General features: G+C 36.0%; 1 protein-coding gene across 3 annotated transcripts in view; it reads right to left on the bottom strand.

The window, feature by feature from the left end:
- dab2ipb (DAB2 interacting protein b) overlaps nucleotides 1–16,428 on the bottom strand; it is a 130,606-nt gene that overhangs the window by 51,456 nt on the left and 62,722 nt on the right. For all 3 annotated transcript variants that reach the window (XM_073839708.1, XM_073839706.1, XM_073839707.1), the window contains 2 exons: nucleotides 7,233–7,386; nucleotides 4,291–4,389 (listed from right to left, as the gene is read on the bottom strand). In XM_073839708.1, coding sequence (XP_073695809.1) covers nucleotides 4,291–4,389; nucleotides 7,233–7,386 — 253 coding nt within the window. The remainder of the gene's footprint in view (nucleotides 1–4,290; nucleotides 4,390–7,232; nucleotides 7,387–16,428) is intronic.

Below are 16,428 nucleotides of genomic sequence, written 5' to 3'. Positions count from 1 at the left end.
CAGAAGCATCTGTTTCTGGGGTGAAATGTTACCACTGATGGACGACACAAGAGTGGTTGAATAGTGCTCTCCTAAAAAATTCATTTATCATTTTATGTGTGGATATATTTTTTCTCTTCCTCTTTCGAGGTTTCTGTCATTTAGAAAGTATAAATCTGGTGGGCTTTAAGAGGTCTACAGCGGTTTAGTGGTGTAGATTTAAGCCGGTGATGTAGGTCATTATGAACTGTTGAATGGAAAAGGCTGTATCAAGGGCTGCACAACTGCGACTGCAAATGCAAATGCAAATGCATAATGAATAAAAAATATATATAATATAGACCAATTCTGTGTTTGCAAACAGTGATGGCGTTTTTGTGGCTGGAGCTTATCTGGTGGCAGAAAATGACAAGTTTTCAAGTAGCGGCCTATTAAAACCATGGAATAAAATAATAAAAAAGGTCAATTTGAGTTTATAATTAAAAATTCTGACTTTATTCTCACAATTCTGGAATTATTTTTCACAACTGTGATAATAAAAATCAACTAGTCATTCTATCTTTCCCCCTCGGATCAGAACCATGACTTTATATTCCACACTTCTGGCGTTTTTTCCCTCAGACTTGCTATTGTTAAGTTAAATCAAGTTCTAAAGTCTGAACTAGGAGTTATAAATTTGCATTTGCGAGAAAAAAATTCTGAATTGTGTAAAATAGGTAAATGTTATGTAAATTATTATTGGTTTAAACAGTATTTCATGGGATAACTGTAGGGCTAATGCAATATTTCCCTTATGAACTGCATATCTGAATATTATGTAGACAAATTGTTTAAATCAGAGTAATCATAGCAGGTTTCATCTATAGTCTGTCCATTTAAACATCTAGGTTCAAATGGCATCTTTGACGACAATATTCTACAAAAATAATTTGCATTCCGATTCTGACATCCAAATGCAAAATTTTGTTTCTCTTATTCCATGGATTTTACCCATTTCCCTTGTTACCAGTGTTTTTCTGCCATCACAATGCATGTGCAGCTGCAGGTGACATAACAGTGACGTCTACTTCAAACTGGTCAATATATGACTTTCTTCTTTCAGTTAAATACAGTTGCAGTTATATGAAAAAATGTCCTGACTCTTTCAAGCTTTATATAACGCAGTAAATGGCTGTTGAGATTTTGAAGTCCAATAAAGTACATCCATCCATCATAAAATATGCTCCACACAGCTCTGCGGGGTTAATAAAGGCCTTCTGAACTAAATCGATTTGTTTGTGTAAGAAAAATATCCATATTTAACACTTTATGAACTATAAACCATAATCTCTGACTTCTGCTTACTGTCGTATGTGCGTTCACAAGACAGTGGTGTTCCAGCGTCTACACAGGATACAGTATACAGATGTGTGTTTACTTTCTGACACAGTCCACGCGTTTGAGTCCGTCGTCAGGACAGATGAAAGAACATTGCGCTTTGACGCATTTGGTTTAAACAGCTCGTTCATGTCTTTGCACAGATATCAGAAGGATCCCAGCCTAAGGAACAAGTGGATAGTTTATTTTTAATGGCATTTTGTTTTGTAAATGGGGCACAGTGTCATGGAGAGTTTACAAAGAGTTCATGTTGAGAGATGAAACGGTACTAGATCTGACTGCAGCTGCATCACAAACTGTAAGTAAATTATAGGGATGCACCGAATATTCGGCCACCGAAAATGTTCGGCCGAAAATGGCCCAAAAGTGCATTTTCGGTTTTCGGCCGAAAGACTTTTATCACCAAAACAACACGGCCGAAACAGTATGTTGACGCAAACAGAAACCGCAGCCTGCACGTGCTTGTCTGAAGCAACACGTCTGCGGTGTGGGCATATTTCAGTATATCTGAGAGAAAGACCCTCGGATTGCGATTTGCAAAACTTGTAATGCCGAAATTTCAAGAGGTGGTGTGTCTGGAGTCCTGCAAGCAGCCAGTGATGAGAGCAGAGATCGGCTCATTGCACGCAGACAGATGTAGCTTTCAGTGAGTGAAAAACAATGGCTTTATGTTGGTGTTATATCGCAATATTTTAAAGATATGTCTTTTCTATATACTGTATTTTTTATAAATATTTATGTTTTAAACCATGGAGGTGAGCCAATGGATATCACACAAGCAACGTGAAAACTGCGCAATATGTGAAAGCGAAAGTAAAAACTGACAGTGCTTTCAGCATCTGACGTGCATTCTCTCAGAGGCAATGAGAGACAATTATACTCCATATGCTGATATTAATTTAGCCCCCTAATATTTTTCTTGTGCCCCGAACATGGTGGGGGAAAAAAATAAAAAGAAACCTATTTCGTGTAAGGGTTGTTTTTGAAAGTCGGTTCTTGAAATAAAGCTCTTAATTTTCATTGATGACTGCAGTGTTATTAGGGGTTAAGAAAGTCATAATTATGATTTCAGGTGGTCTTAAATGTGGGGACTGAAATACAAGAATTGCGATGAAACTTCAAAAGGCTATCCATTGAATAAATATGAGCGCTGCACGTCTCAAAGTCATTTGCTGCGCTGCTTTGTATACTACCAGTCTGACAGCGCCTCCTGCTGGAAGAGAAACACGTAGACTAGAAAATGTGAACTGATGGATCCACAATTGTGTTAGAAAAATTTTAACAATTTAAACAAAGGCTGTAAAATATATGTTATTTAAGTAATATAATACTTGATTGATAATAATTGTTTCAATTAATATAATTGATTTATTCTTTATAACTTTAATATTAATTTATGCAATTGCAATGCCTTGATTTTAGTAAGATTAGTACACAATCATAGTTATAAATGCAATGGTACTAATAATTGCCATAATTCTTTCGGTGTTTCGGTTTTCGGTTTTCGGCCTTGGTTTCCTCTTTTTCGGTTTTCGGTTTCGGCCAAGAATTTTCCTTTCGGTGCATCCCTAGTAAATTATTTTTAATGCTTGGTCTGGAAATGGTGTTGATACTGTTTCCTATGCAATGACGTTGTTATCCAATCATAACAGTGGCGGATTCCTAAAAAACCTTAAAGGACATGCCCCTTAAAATCAGCCCATTTCTGAAAGAGGTTCAGAATGAAAATCATTCTTTCACATATTTATTTTTTGTGCAAAAAAATATTTGTTAACATTATAAGTAAACCTCAAGGAACATATTAAAATAATTTGTCATGACCCCTTTAACCCCCGGTGCCGCGTGAAACACTTTTTATGATGGATGGATGCACTTTATTGGACTGCAAAATCTCAACAGTCATTTGCTGCCATTATAAAGCTTGGAAGAGCCAGGACATTTTTTTTTTAATATAACTCAGACTGTATCTAGGATGGCTGAGGATGAGTAAATCATGGGGTCATTTTAATTTTTTGGTGATCTATCATTTTAAATCACAGCCTCTGGTATTTTATAATTACGCAAAGCCATATCAGTATTATTATCAGTTTTATTTTCATTAATCGTGCAGCCCTAAGCTGCATAAAGACTTCAAATTTTAAAGTAAACAATAACAACTTCCATTTTTGAGTGAACTATGCCTTTAAGGCTAGACTGATGAATTGCTCTATAACAGCAGTTGACTGTTCTAAGGGAACTGGGCATTGTGTAGGGCTCTAGTGCTTATGGATATTCCCACACAAATAAACACCCACTAAGGCAATTGATTTCGCATCTCTGTATTGAGGTGCTCCATTGTGCGCCCTCATCACAGATAATGAACTAATTAGGCAGACAGAAATGGGCCTCTGCCGCAGCAGCTAATGCCTGAGCTATGATCATCTCCACACTACTACAGCATCAACATCTGTCTGAAAGCATCATCTGTTCACGGCAAAGCTCTGTAAAGCCTGGCTCTGGTGTTCACCTCAGAAACCCACTGAGTAATTAAAATGTAAGACTGAGCGATGGGGAGACATTTAACACATCCCCAGGCAAGCTGAGAAGAAGGCAAATATAACTTGAAGGTTGTGCTTGAGTTTTTTTCTCCCGATCTAATTAATCATTAATTTGCTTAATCATTGATTGGTGAAATGAGCTGTCGGATGAGATTTTTTTTTCTTGGCTTGCTCAAAGGGGCCATATGTTTTGCTGTGTCTCATGTGCTTATATCAAAGAGAGATGGAAAAAACTGACCTGAATTTCATCATTCTTACAGATACAGAAACATTATTTGATGTCTCCTCTTTCTTTGCATTGAGTTGCATTTCTTCAGTAATAAATCAGAGCATCTGCCTCAGGTATGATTTTAGCCTATGCTGGTATAAAAGCGCCTCTGCAGGAGGGCAAGTTTACCTTATTAGGGTGGATGGCTCGTCGCAGGTTCTCCATCCATTTGTCTCTCTCCGCAGACGAACGACAAGAAAAGCACTTACTACCTGTGGAGGTGCTCACCTGGAAAAAAGGTTTATAATTGTCAGTTTGCTGCAAGAATTTCACGGCTTCCAGCTTGCCTACATCAAAAGCAAACCTGTGCCGTGTTTTAACGTTGTTTGAAAAGATGGTACTGACAAGAAACAAAATGCCAAACTGAATCCCATTTACTGACAGATATTTTGGGTACAAATACAGCATGTGTTTAGAAAGCTGGATATAGACAATCACACATGTTCTGACCAGGAATCACAAACTATAAAAAGTCAAATTGAGAGTTTGTCAATTGAATCAAACGGAATACATTCTGCCCCATACAGATTTCCCAGTTTGATTCAATTCTGATCAATACAGATTTCCCAGTTCGATTACATTCGGGTTCAAACCACAGGCTCTTGATTTGATTTGATTTTAAATGTGAATAAATTCTGGTTGAATCCACAAGCTCTTGATTTGATTCGATTCAGTTCTGATTCTGATTAAATTCTGGCTTGAAGGAGTTCACTTCCAGAACAAAAATTGACAGATAATGTTACTCACCCCCTTGTCATCCAAGATATGAATGTCTTTCTTTCTTCAGTCGTAAAGAAATTATGTTTTTGTTTTTGAACCTCCAAAATGCAGTGTAAATGCGGCTTTAAACGATCCCAAATGATCCCAGCCTAGGAAGATGGGTCTTACCTAGCAAAACGATTGTGTTTTTTTTTTTTATAATTATTCCAATTTATACAATTTTTAACCTCAAATGCTCGTCTTGTCATGCTCTGCCTGAAGACAGTTAGGGCATGTCGAAAAATTCCCATCTCATTTTCTCCCTGAACTTCAAAATTATCCTACATCACTGTTCTACCTTTTTTGTTAAGGGTGTTTGCAGTGTTGTTTTCGTCAACGATGACGATGACGAAATCATTTCGTTGATGCCACTTTTTTCCATGACGATAACGAGACGTTGACGACATAAAAATGGCTCGTTGATGACTAAAACATGACGAGACGTGTGTGAGTTTTCGTTGACGAGACGAGAATAGACGAAAATGTTAGTGGGTGGTCCGTCAGACGTTTAAAATGCATGACATTTCTGCTTATTGTGCATGCCAATTAAAACCGGAAAATATCTGCCGCTATGGCAAGCCGTTTTAGCATTAAAAACTCCTTGTCATACTAGTATGGCAAGCCGCTTTAGCATTCCATCCTTGTTTGTCTTATATGTTTTAAAACATTCCTTCATTATTGTAATTATTGGTGAAAATAGTCGATCCGGAAGCTCACATTGTGTTGAACTATAGATCTGCTATTTTCAGAACTAAAGTGACACTACCCAACAGCAAAATACTTAATGACCTACATTAATTTGTTAAAAGACTACTTTTCCCCCTTTTTTTGACTAAAACTAGACTAAAACCTTTTTGACTTTTCGTCGACTAAAACTAGACTAAAACCTTTTTGACTTTTCGTCGACTAAAATTGGACTAAAACTATCACATATAGAAGTGACTAAAATTTGACTAAAACTAATAACCATTTTAGTCCAAAAGACTAAGACTAAGACTAAATCTAAGAAGTGTTTGATCTTCTTTGCATGTTCACTTTGCAAACACTGGGTCGGTACTTGTAGCTTGTACTTGTACGATGTAGGATTTTGAAATGATTTTTGAAGTTGAGGGAGAAAATGAGATGGGAGTTTTTCGACATACCCTAATTGTCTTGAACCGGAAAAAACAGAGTTCAGGCAGAGCAAGACAAGACAAGTGTTTGAGGTTAAAAAGCATATAAATTGTAATAATAATACAAAAAAAAAAAAAGTGATTGTTTTGCTAGATAAGACCCTTCTTCCTCGCCTGGGATCATTTACAACCGAATTTGGAATCTTTGAAGCCGCATTTAAACTGCATTTTGGAAGTTCAAACTTGGGGCACCATAGAAGTCCTCTATATGGAGAAAAAACCTTAAAATGCTTTCCTTAATTTCTTTACCACTGAAGAAAGAAAGACATGAACATCTTGGATGACAAGTACATTATCTGTAATTTTTTGTTCTGGAAGTGAACTTCTCCTTTAATCTTTTAATTAGCTTTGATTCAGTTATAATATCCATCATTCTCTTTTTTTGTTCACTTTGTTGAAAAAGTTTGCCCACTAAAACTAAATGTGACCCTGGACCACAAAACTAGTCTTAAGCAGCACGGGTGTATTTGTAGTAATAGCCAAAAATACACTGTACATGGGTCAAAATGATCAATCTTTCTTTTATGCCAAAAATCATTTGGATATTAAGTAAAGATCATTACATGAAGATAATTTGTAATTTCCTACCATAAATTTATCAAAACTTAATTTTTGATTAGTTACAGCATTGCTATAGCATTGCTTCATTTGGACAACTTCAAAGGTGATTTTCTCAAAGATTTGATTTTTTGCACCCTCAGATTCCAGATTTTCAAATAGTTGTATCTTGGCCAATTATTGTCCTATAACAACAAACCATACATCAATGGAAAACTTATTTATTGCATGTTTACATCTCAATTTAAAAAAAAAAATCAAAAACCCTTATGACTGGTTTTGTCTTCCAGGATCACAAAAAAATCATTAAAAAATTACACCGGGATTTTAAAAATCACTATTGCAACTGTTCAACTAAGATTACGATTAAATGGAAATCAATATTTTTATAAAATGGAAATCAATATAATCAGACAAATTGCTTTTTGCTGGAAACTTGCCTGGTTAGAACCACTGTCTTACGAATGACGATAAACTGTAATGTTGAATTTAAATGAACATGTACTAAGGGTTGAGAGAGATAAAAGATCAGTGAATTTATTGATGTACATAATGGAAAGTGAGTGAAAGAGGTGTCTATACCTCAAAGCAGAAATCCTGCCCGAGGATGGAGCTGTGTACTGGTTTAATAAGGACCTCCTCCTCCATGCTGAGGTCCAGAGCTTCTACTGCACTACTGGGACTGAGCAAAGACTCGTGAGAGCGTGACTCCTTCAGCCTGGGCATCAGATGAGACCTGAAACAGAAACAAGCACCAACCTGTGACACAAGTGTCTCTCTTGTACACACACACACACACACACACAAGCTTTTCAATATCGTTTATCTTGAAAACAAGACAAGATAATCGAATGGGGTTTTTATTGCAAGCCTGTTCAAAGACATACAGCATACAGTATGCTGAGACAACAGAGTCTGTAGACAGGCTTTAAGAGACATACAGGACACAGCAGTTTCGAGGATTAGAGTATAATAGATCTTTGAGCCTCAATAACAGTCTCCAAAGAGTGAAGACAGCAGCAAAAATAGAGGTCATACAGCAAATTTTCTATAATCTTACTACTAATTCAGTGAAAATAAACTGCATTTTCAATTGAGACTATTGACTTTTGCTTCAAACTTCAAAAATTAAAAATTAAACTAGACTTTAGTGAGGAAAATGTAAATGTTAGCAGTGTGAGTGAAAACAACTGGGTGAGAAAAAATGTTGAGTCCTTAACATGTTCTGTATAATATGAGTCATATATAATGCATAAAGGCATTAATTACTTATTAAGGCATGTGAATGAACACAGGCTTGCTGTTCAGCATGTGTAGTTTGAGCAAAGTGTTTATAAGATCAGATCACTACAGGTGTCATCAGCTGAGCTGTCGGTTACTGTTAGTGCGCACGGAAACTGATTAGTGCTCTGACAAGATAATTAGTGCCTTCTTCAAACTGTTAATTATCTCCTAATAATCTAAAACAGAGTTTCAAAATCTCTGCCAAACATTTCGATATCTGTTCACTTGCAGAGGAAAAGGTAGATCATAGAGGAAGTTGTGCACTTGCGTGCATGTGTGAAGAATGAAGCCATTTAAAATGCCAATACCACTTGTGTCACATCAATTCAACACGTTCCGCATCCATAATAAACAGTGATGGAAGATAGCAAGCATATCATTGGAAAATGCAACATGTTTACAGCTGTAATTAGAGTGGGAGATCTCATCTAAGATGAAGCCTGTGTTGGTCTGAACTGACGTTAATTAGTGTTTGCTATAAAGCAGATCTGATCTGGGAACAGTTCCACTACTCATCCCTTCATGTCAGATGGAGAGAGATGAGCACAGAACACTCTTCATCTTCTGATCTCCAAGGAATATATCACACAAAAATGAAAATGCTATCATTATTTACACACCCTAATGTTGTTGTGCAGCGTATCCCCTAAAAATTGGGTTGCTGTGCATTGGGCTGTGATGCAGGTTTAGTATAGTAGTTTAGGTAAGTTGTATTTAGTATAAATTTGCTACAACTGGAGCTCAGCACTTCTGTTTTTAAGTGTGCATTACTCTATTATTTACTTTTTTTGGGACATACATTGTATTTAGATATAGTATTTACATCCTAAATATATATAAGACTGCTCTTGGTGGGTTCAAGAGGAGCTGCTGACACCTTGAGGCTCTCGTCTCTGAAAACATCGAAGAAAATTTTCCAATAGATGTCATTTTATTGACAAACTGCATATTTGAAGTCTAAAAAAGTACACTCTCACCTAAACTACTCTTAAAATTACATTCCGTTACATAAAACATACTGTTGTATAAATATACACTACCTGTCAAAAGTTTTTGAACAGTAAGATTTTTTTTTAAGAATTCTCTTCTGCTCACCAAGCCTGCATTTATTTGATCCAAAATTTAGAAAAAGCAGTAATATTGTGAAATATTTTTTTTACTATTTAAAATAACTTCTTTCTATTTGAATATATTTTAAAACGTAATTTATTCCTGTGATCAAAGTTAAATTTTCAGCATCATTACTCCAGTCTTAAGTGTGACACGATCCTTCTGAAATAATTCTAATATGCTGATTTGCTGTTCAAGAAACATTTAATATTATTATTATTATTATTAATATTTAAAACAGTTGAATTTTTTTTTTTTTTTTTTCAGAATTATTTGATGAATCGAAAGATCCAAAGATCTTTTGTAACATTATACACTTGGGGTAGGGCTGGGCGATTTGGCCTAAAATCAAAATCTCGATTAATTGAACATTTTAACCCGATTACGATTAATGAACGATTATTTTATTCATTTATAAAATTATATTTAAATAAATTTTTTTTTTTGCCCTCATAGTTCACTGACAAGTTTTGTACAGTAAATATGCTCACATATTACAAGTGAGAGATTTTTGAATGAAGGGTGCACACACTAACTACTATCTATGATTATTTATTGAACATTAGTGTTGAACAACTGAAATTAAAGCACACATTGCTTAAAACGAAAAGTCACATTTTTCTTAAATTAGTGAAAATAAATAACTTGCAATTAAATTATTTATAAAATAATAATAAATAATAAAAGTAGAAAATAAGCAGTATCTCTTCTAAATAAAATTACTCTTACGTGACTCCACACGCAGTAGTGTTTTTAAAGGGAAAGTAATTGAAATAATTGACCTGGAAAAATTTGATCGATTATAGGTTCTGAATGTCGATTTCGATTACTTTTCGATTAATCGCCCAGCCCTAACTTGGGGCGGAAATAAATTATAGAAATGAATACTTTTATTTAACAAGGGTGCTTTAAATTGATCATAAGTGATGATAAAGACATTAATAATGTTACTAAAGATTTATATTTCAAATAAATGTGTTCTTCTGACCTTTCTGTTCATTAAAGAAACCTGAAAGAATTCTACTCAGCTGTTTTTAACACAACAGCAATAATAATAATAGTGTTTTTTTTTAGCAGCAAATCAGAATATTAGAATGATTTCTGAAGGATCATGTTGCTAAGAAATCAGCTATGAAATCACAGGGATAAATTACATTTTAAAATAAATTAGAAAATAGAAATAGAAAAGTTATTCTACATAGTAAAACAAATGCAGGCTTGGTGAGCAGAAGATACTTTTTCTTTAAATAAAACCATTAAAAATCTTACTGTTCAAAAACTTTTGACTGGTAGTGTGTATATTAAAAAAAATCTGTGAATATGTATCTTTAATTACACACTGTCATACTAACTAGCCAATAAACAGACGGAAGTGAATGTAACATAACAGAAAAAATGACTTTTTGAAGTAGAAAGACTGAAATTGTTTACAGTGTGGTTCCGTGAGGGAGTCAGTTGTGAACAGTAAAATGTGAATCTGATTCAAATAGCTAATTCGATTCAATTTTGAAGCAGTTTCATGATTTTGTCTGACTGAATAATTAAAAAAAGGGATTCGGTCATCCAATCAGACACCACAGCTTACTGTTGTTGTTGTGTGCAGAAAAAACTGGCATGCATTCCACATGTCCTGTATAGAAAAAGTGTGGCTCGGACATTCTGCCTAACATCTAATTTTGTGCAACAGAAAACAAAATAAATAAACAAACAGAGAACTGGAATGAGATAAGGGCGAATAAATGACAATTTGAACTCAATCTGAACTCTCCCTTTTAATCAGTTTAGTATATCAACTAACACACACAGGTAATTTTTGACCTTTTGATGAAGGTGATTGCTGGTGATGCTCTCCCAACATAAATCCACATTTCCCCCCACACAAACAGACAAATGAACCTGCTAGGAAGCGCCCCATATCTCTCTCCATAAACAATCATCATCAACTGTTTGTTGCTGTGTGTATCTCATAAATTATTTACTATTCTCTATTACCCTGAACTCCTTATTTACCTTCCTTCCCCCTCTCCTTTGTTTTCCTTTCCTTATTTCTTCCACTCTCTTTCTTTCCTCCACAAAGATCTTCAGAGGTAAGACTATACTCCTGAGACCTGCCTTGTCTCCTAACCACTGAGGCTTCAGAGAGCAAAACACGTGTGTGTGTGTGTGTGTGTGTGTGTGTGTGTCTGCGTGTATGTGTGTGTGTACAAACAGGTTTATTTCTGATTGGCTGAGGTGAAACGAAGCAGAGGACTCTGAGAGTAATTGGAGCAAAGGGGATTGTGGGATTGATCCACGCTTGAAGCACCGTCGGAGAGATGGAGTATCAAGCTACAGTAGCAGTCCTAACGACAGGTTGAGTTCCAGAACGAGGAGAAACCAACGTCAGTTTTCCTGACCAGCAAACATTGATGGGATGACACTGACAGGAAGTGCTGGGAATAGCTGTCAAAAACCAGCTTGAGCAAAAGGATTTTAAAAGAGAGAGAAGGAAAAATCGAAAGAAACAGTGTGCGCTGGGGGTTCATCTGAACGGTCGTCAATCACTTAGTTACTGGATATGAAACTTTTAACATCAAAAGAATGTTCTCTAAAGATGAACTTCTTGTTTCTGAACGAAACAGACAGTTTCCTTGAGTAGGAGTTAATATTAGATCTTCAAGACTGTATTGTGAGAGAAGAAGGGATCAGGAGTGAAAATACCTCAGAAGCTCTTTTTTGGTCAGCAAGTTTGAAAGGGGATCAAGTGCCATTAAAACAAAGAAAGAACAGTTGAGAACTTCCTAAAACTTATCTTTCGTTTCACGAAGAAGATAAAATAAGTATCTCATCATGCACTCAGAACTTTCTATTTACCATGAGACAATAACTCTTGAACTTTTGAACATAGACAAGGGCTCAGTCAGGGAAGATGCCACATATAAACTGATGCAAAATGAAAATGTGACTGAGAAGAATAAATGTAGTTAGGGCTACCTGATATCATTACAAAAACATACCTGTGGAAACTTTTTCGTAAGACATGAAATGCATACCAATAAGTACATATCACTGCAGTTTCCAACAGAAATAAACACTAGAGGCGGTAAAACAGCAAGCACTTGTAGACGTATTTGTACACAGTTATGATTATAGCTCCATATGTTTCATTATCCGGTGTTGACCCCCGCCAGATTACTAACCCCCCTAGTATTGGTAGGTTGAGAGGTAGATTTGGATTTGGGGTTAGGATTAGGCAATCATGTAGCGATTTCAATGAAAGCGGGTAGTCGAAAATGGAAACAATTGGGTACGAATCCCGTGAAAAGCATGACTCACAATGAAAGAGCTGAAAAGTGAGAGATCCAAAAACAAGCTGAAACGGAATGCTTGCAATTGTGTTTTTTACGTCACATTCACTTTTGTTCATACTATCAGGTAGGTTTAGTGCGTAATTTTAAAACGTCACAGAGCATTAGAGTTATAGTGCCACTTAACGGACCATATGTACGTTCACGCACACTCAGTGGACATTTCTGTTGGAAACTGCAGTGATATGTACTTATTGGTACATATTTTACGTCTCATGTTTTAGGTTAAAGTGCCCCTATTATGCCATTTTAAAGGTAGTTAATATTGTTGTAATAGTCTCTTAAAACAGGTTTACATGTATGCAAGTTCAAAAAACACTTTAGTTTTCTCCAAAATTAGATTTATTTTTACCCCGTTTCTAAATGATTCCTAAACGACTCGTGTGAAGCAGTTCGAAGATTCAGTCTCTCTAAACCTCTCCTTTCAGTGAGCCCTCACTGCTGTGATTGGTCAGATGGTGCAGTCCATTTGGATTGGTCTACCGCTACAGCGCAAAAACGAAACGCCCATTGCCATAACTGAATGACAGCTGCGGAGACCTGTTAATGCATAGAAAAGATAGCCTCGATTTTACCCTATCAATTCGAGCCGGAGTCTGACGATGAAACGGTTGAAGTGTCACATCGACAAGAAACTGTTTTGCAAGCACGACTGGAGCAGGACGTCTCTCAGTGGGTGTCATATGTTAACTGTGGAAAGTGCTTGCAATTTGCTTTTGTAAGCGAACCGGTCACACCTCTACGTTGTGAACTTCAACACTGTACAATCCATAACATTGCATTAAGCCATCGTTTATCATTATCATTACTTAAACTAATAAGGCAGACAGACAGTCAAGCTGCATCAATCACAATTTTTAGACTACATTGCACGCACAGCTGAACAACAGAACTACAGAAACGCAAGTTCGCCGGTTACCAAGACATGTTCGGGGTTGTTAAACACCATAACGTACACAAAGACGTATTTTGAACGATCGCTAGAAAATACAATCATCAATTATTAATCATACTTACAGGTAGAAGTTCAGAGGAGCAAGCCGGTCCAAATAAACTGGGCACTGATCCATTTTTTAAAACCAAGCGTTTGGTGAATCCCGCGTTGTAACGTTACTCCCCAAGATTGGAAAAGCAGTCATCAGTAAAATGACGCGAACACAAAACAAGATTGGAATTGGACTGCTGAGGTGTTGTTGAAAAAATTAATGTTAACCACTCGTTCTTGGTAGTTTCATCTTTCGGAAGGGCATATAAAACAAATTCACTCTCACAGCGCAGGGCGTCTTCTTGACATGATGTAATCCACGTGAAAATGGTAGGCCTACTGTTTGTGGGCGGGCAAGTTGTTCGCGAAATTGAACGTGGGCGGACATTACGCAAATGTGTAGCTCGTGACGTGTGGCCGTTACAGAAAAAAGATTCGAATTGCTGACGACTCGTTTAGGCGAATGTGAGCCGACTCTTTTTTTTGTTAGACACAAACTTTATTTATAGTGCACTGTCGGCGTCACAACTTTGCAGACAGTTTATGTTCACATACAGCTACATGACACACTACATGAAATATCATATTTGAAAAGGCATAATAGGGGCACTTTAAGTTAGGGCTGGGTGATATGGCCAAAAAAATTACAATTAAATTTTTCATATCAGTCGATATTGATAATTATCACAATACAATTAAATTTTTTATTTTAAGTTCAAAGCCAGATGTTTGCTTCTAAGTGAAAGTTGTAGAAACCAGAGCTTCAATTGTGGTTTTAAACTACTGCTACTTATGGTCAGAACATGACAAACACTTCATGTTTTTGAAAAAAAAAAAATCCACTTTTCCAGTAATTTTTCTTTAGAAAAATAAATAGGACTTTATGACGTGTATCTATAGCACAGATCGCAATGCAGGCTGCAGTATTATTTAATCTTACTCTTTTTTTGCCTTTTAGAAATGCGCATTTAAAAGTAGTTATGAGTTGAAAGTAGTTGTACCTTGAGTTAGGATGCAGTTTAGTATAAGATAAAGCTTAATCACAAAAATATACTGCAATTATATTCCATTACTTCTTTAATACATCTCTACATTAATAATATAATACAATTCATCATAAATATCCCTCATTTCTGCCACAAAACCAGGTGCAGTTAGTGTTACTAGAGTAAATCCATTGAAAATAATGGTGATTTGTAAATTAAAAAAAAGCCTTCTGACTGTATCATTGCGCAGTGTTTCTCCTGTTTGTCAGCCCTGCACTGTAAAAAATTACTGTGAATTTAACAGTAAAATACTGTAACAGTAAGTTCCCCTACTATATACGGTGAAAAACTGTATTGGACATTGCATGTAAATTTACAGCAGTATGCCGTTTTCAGAAGTAAATAAGAAGGTAAAATTTACAGTGAATAACTGTAAATTGACATTCCCAGAAATCCCTTTTTTTTTTTTTCAAATTTTATGTTTTTTTTTTTTTATTAAAATAACTGTTTCTTCTTAGTTTTTTTTCGTTTCAGTTTTGTACGTTATTGTTATATGTTACATCTAATGTTGTTAAATGAATATTTATCGCATGATTTAAGTTTTACATGTGTTACCATGATGGTGCTTAGTGTTTGTGTACAAAACAGATTTCAGCATTTCAATAGGTTGGTATATTCACATTATATCAGTTAATAAAATTACGGTATGTAAATGTAAATTTAAGTTAAAACCGTAAAACCTAAAACGATGCTACCATATTTTTTACGGTAGAATTCTGGCAACCACAGCTGCCGTTTTTTTACCATACATTTTACGTTTTTTTTTTACAGTGTGTTTCTTCTGGCTTTAAGCTAGTTTAAAAATCAGAGTCATTTGTGTTTTTCAACACTTATCAGTGAGCAAATGCATCTGTTGGTAAACTTGTGCTGTCATTTGAACGTTCAAATATTTAGTTCAGCTTCTGGACATTACATGAAACATTTATGGAAGTCTTGATACCATTTTATCAAGGAAATTATATTGCGATAATTATCGTTATCGTTTTATCACCCAGCTGTAGATGTAGTGCGTTCAGTAGTGTTCACTATAGTTGATGGAGACTAGTTGGGATGCTCATATTAGTGCCACTTGTAGTGCAGAAATTACACACGGCACCTTTAAGACACTACAACCAATCAAATAAACTGGCAGCCTCATTTTTATTCTGTGATTTGTTAGATTCAAACCTGCATGCATGGATGTCATGTCTCATGCACAAAACTACATCAAATCACATTAAAAGTGTTATCCTGAGTTTTTAAACAATCTATCTAATTTTAGAAATCATGCTTTTGAAGGACACCCAAGAAGAGCACTTTCTCATTAGTACTAATATGATGTAACGGCACATTCTGGATCATCTAAATATTGCCACTGGGCAAATCAGAGTGAAGAGCATTCTGGGAGTTAGAGGTGAGCCTAAGAGATGAAAAGGACATGTTCAGACAAGAGAATCGTGCCGAGGTGTACCCTGTGAGGAATGTGTGTATGTTTACTCGTCCTTGGCCGTCTATGTGTCGAAATACATCTGATTTAAAGGCAAGTGAAACTAATAAGGAGATGGATGTAGAACACAACACATGGAAACACACCCACTACTCCACATGGAGTGTGTCTCTAGAAGGTTAACTGTCACATCAGTCTAGCAGAATGAATGTTAATGTCAGCATCGGAGGCAATGAACGACACAGTATGAATGATAATACATTCGCTCTAACTGTGTTCACTGTGTGTGCGAAAAAGAGAATGTATTTTAGCCTGTTAGTGTGATGTTAGCGCGCTCAGTGATGTGGTGTGCATGCTTAATGGCATGTGTTACAAGCTCTTTCATGTTATGCATCTCCTACCAATGAAAGCGAGCGTGTGCGAGTGTGCTTTTGAGGTGGGGTGGTATTAACACAAAAACCGAACTGTGAACAGCTCACCTCCAACATACTTATCACCTCAAACAGAGCAGCACGCATATCCAGTCTGCCGAGAAGCAACATGACCTGTTTGTCCTTGGAAAAAGAATCCCTTTCAATAC

Source organism: Garra rufa, chromosome 5, assembly GCF_049309525.1.
Source record: "Garra rufa chromosome 5, GarRuf1.0, whole genome shotgun sequence".
Classification (NCBI taxonomy): domain Eukaryota; kingdom Metazoa; phylum Chordata; class Actinopteri; order Cypriniformes; family Cyprinidae; genus Garra; species Garra rufa.
The sequence above is the reverse complement of the archived record's forward strand: the minus strand, read 5'-3'. Positions and strand labels throughout refer to the sequence as shown.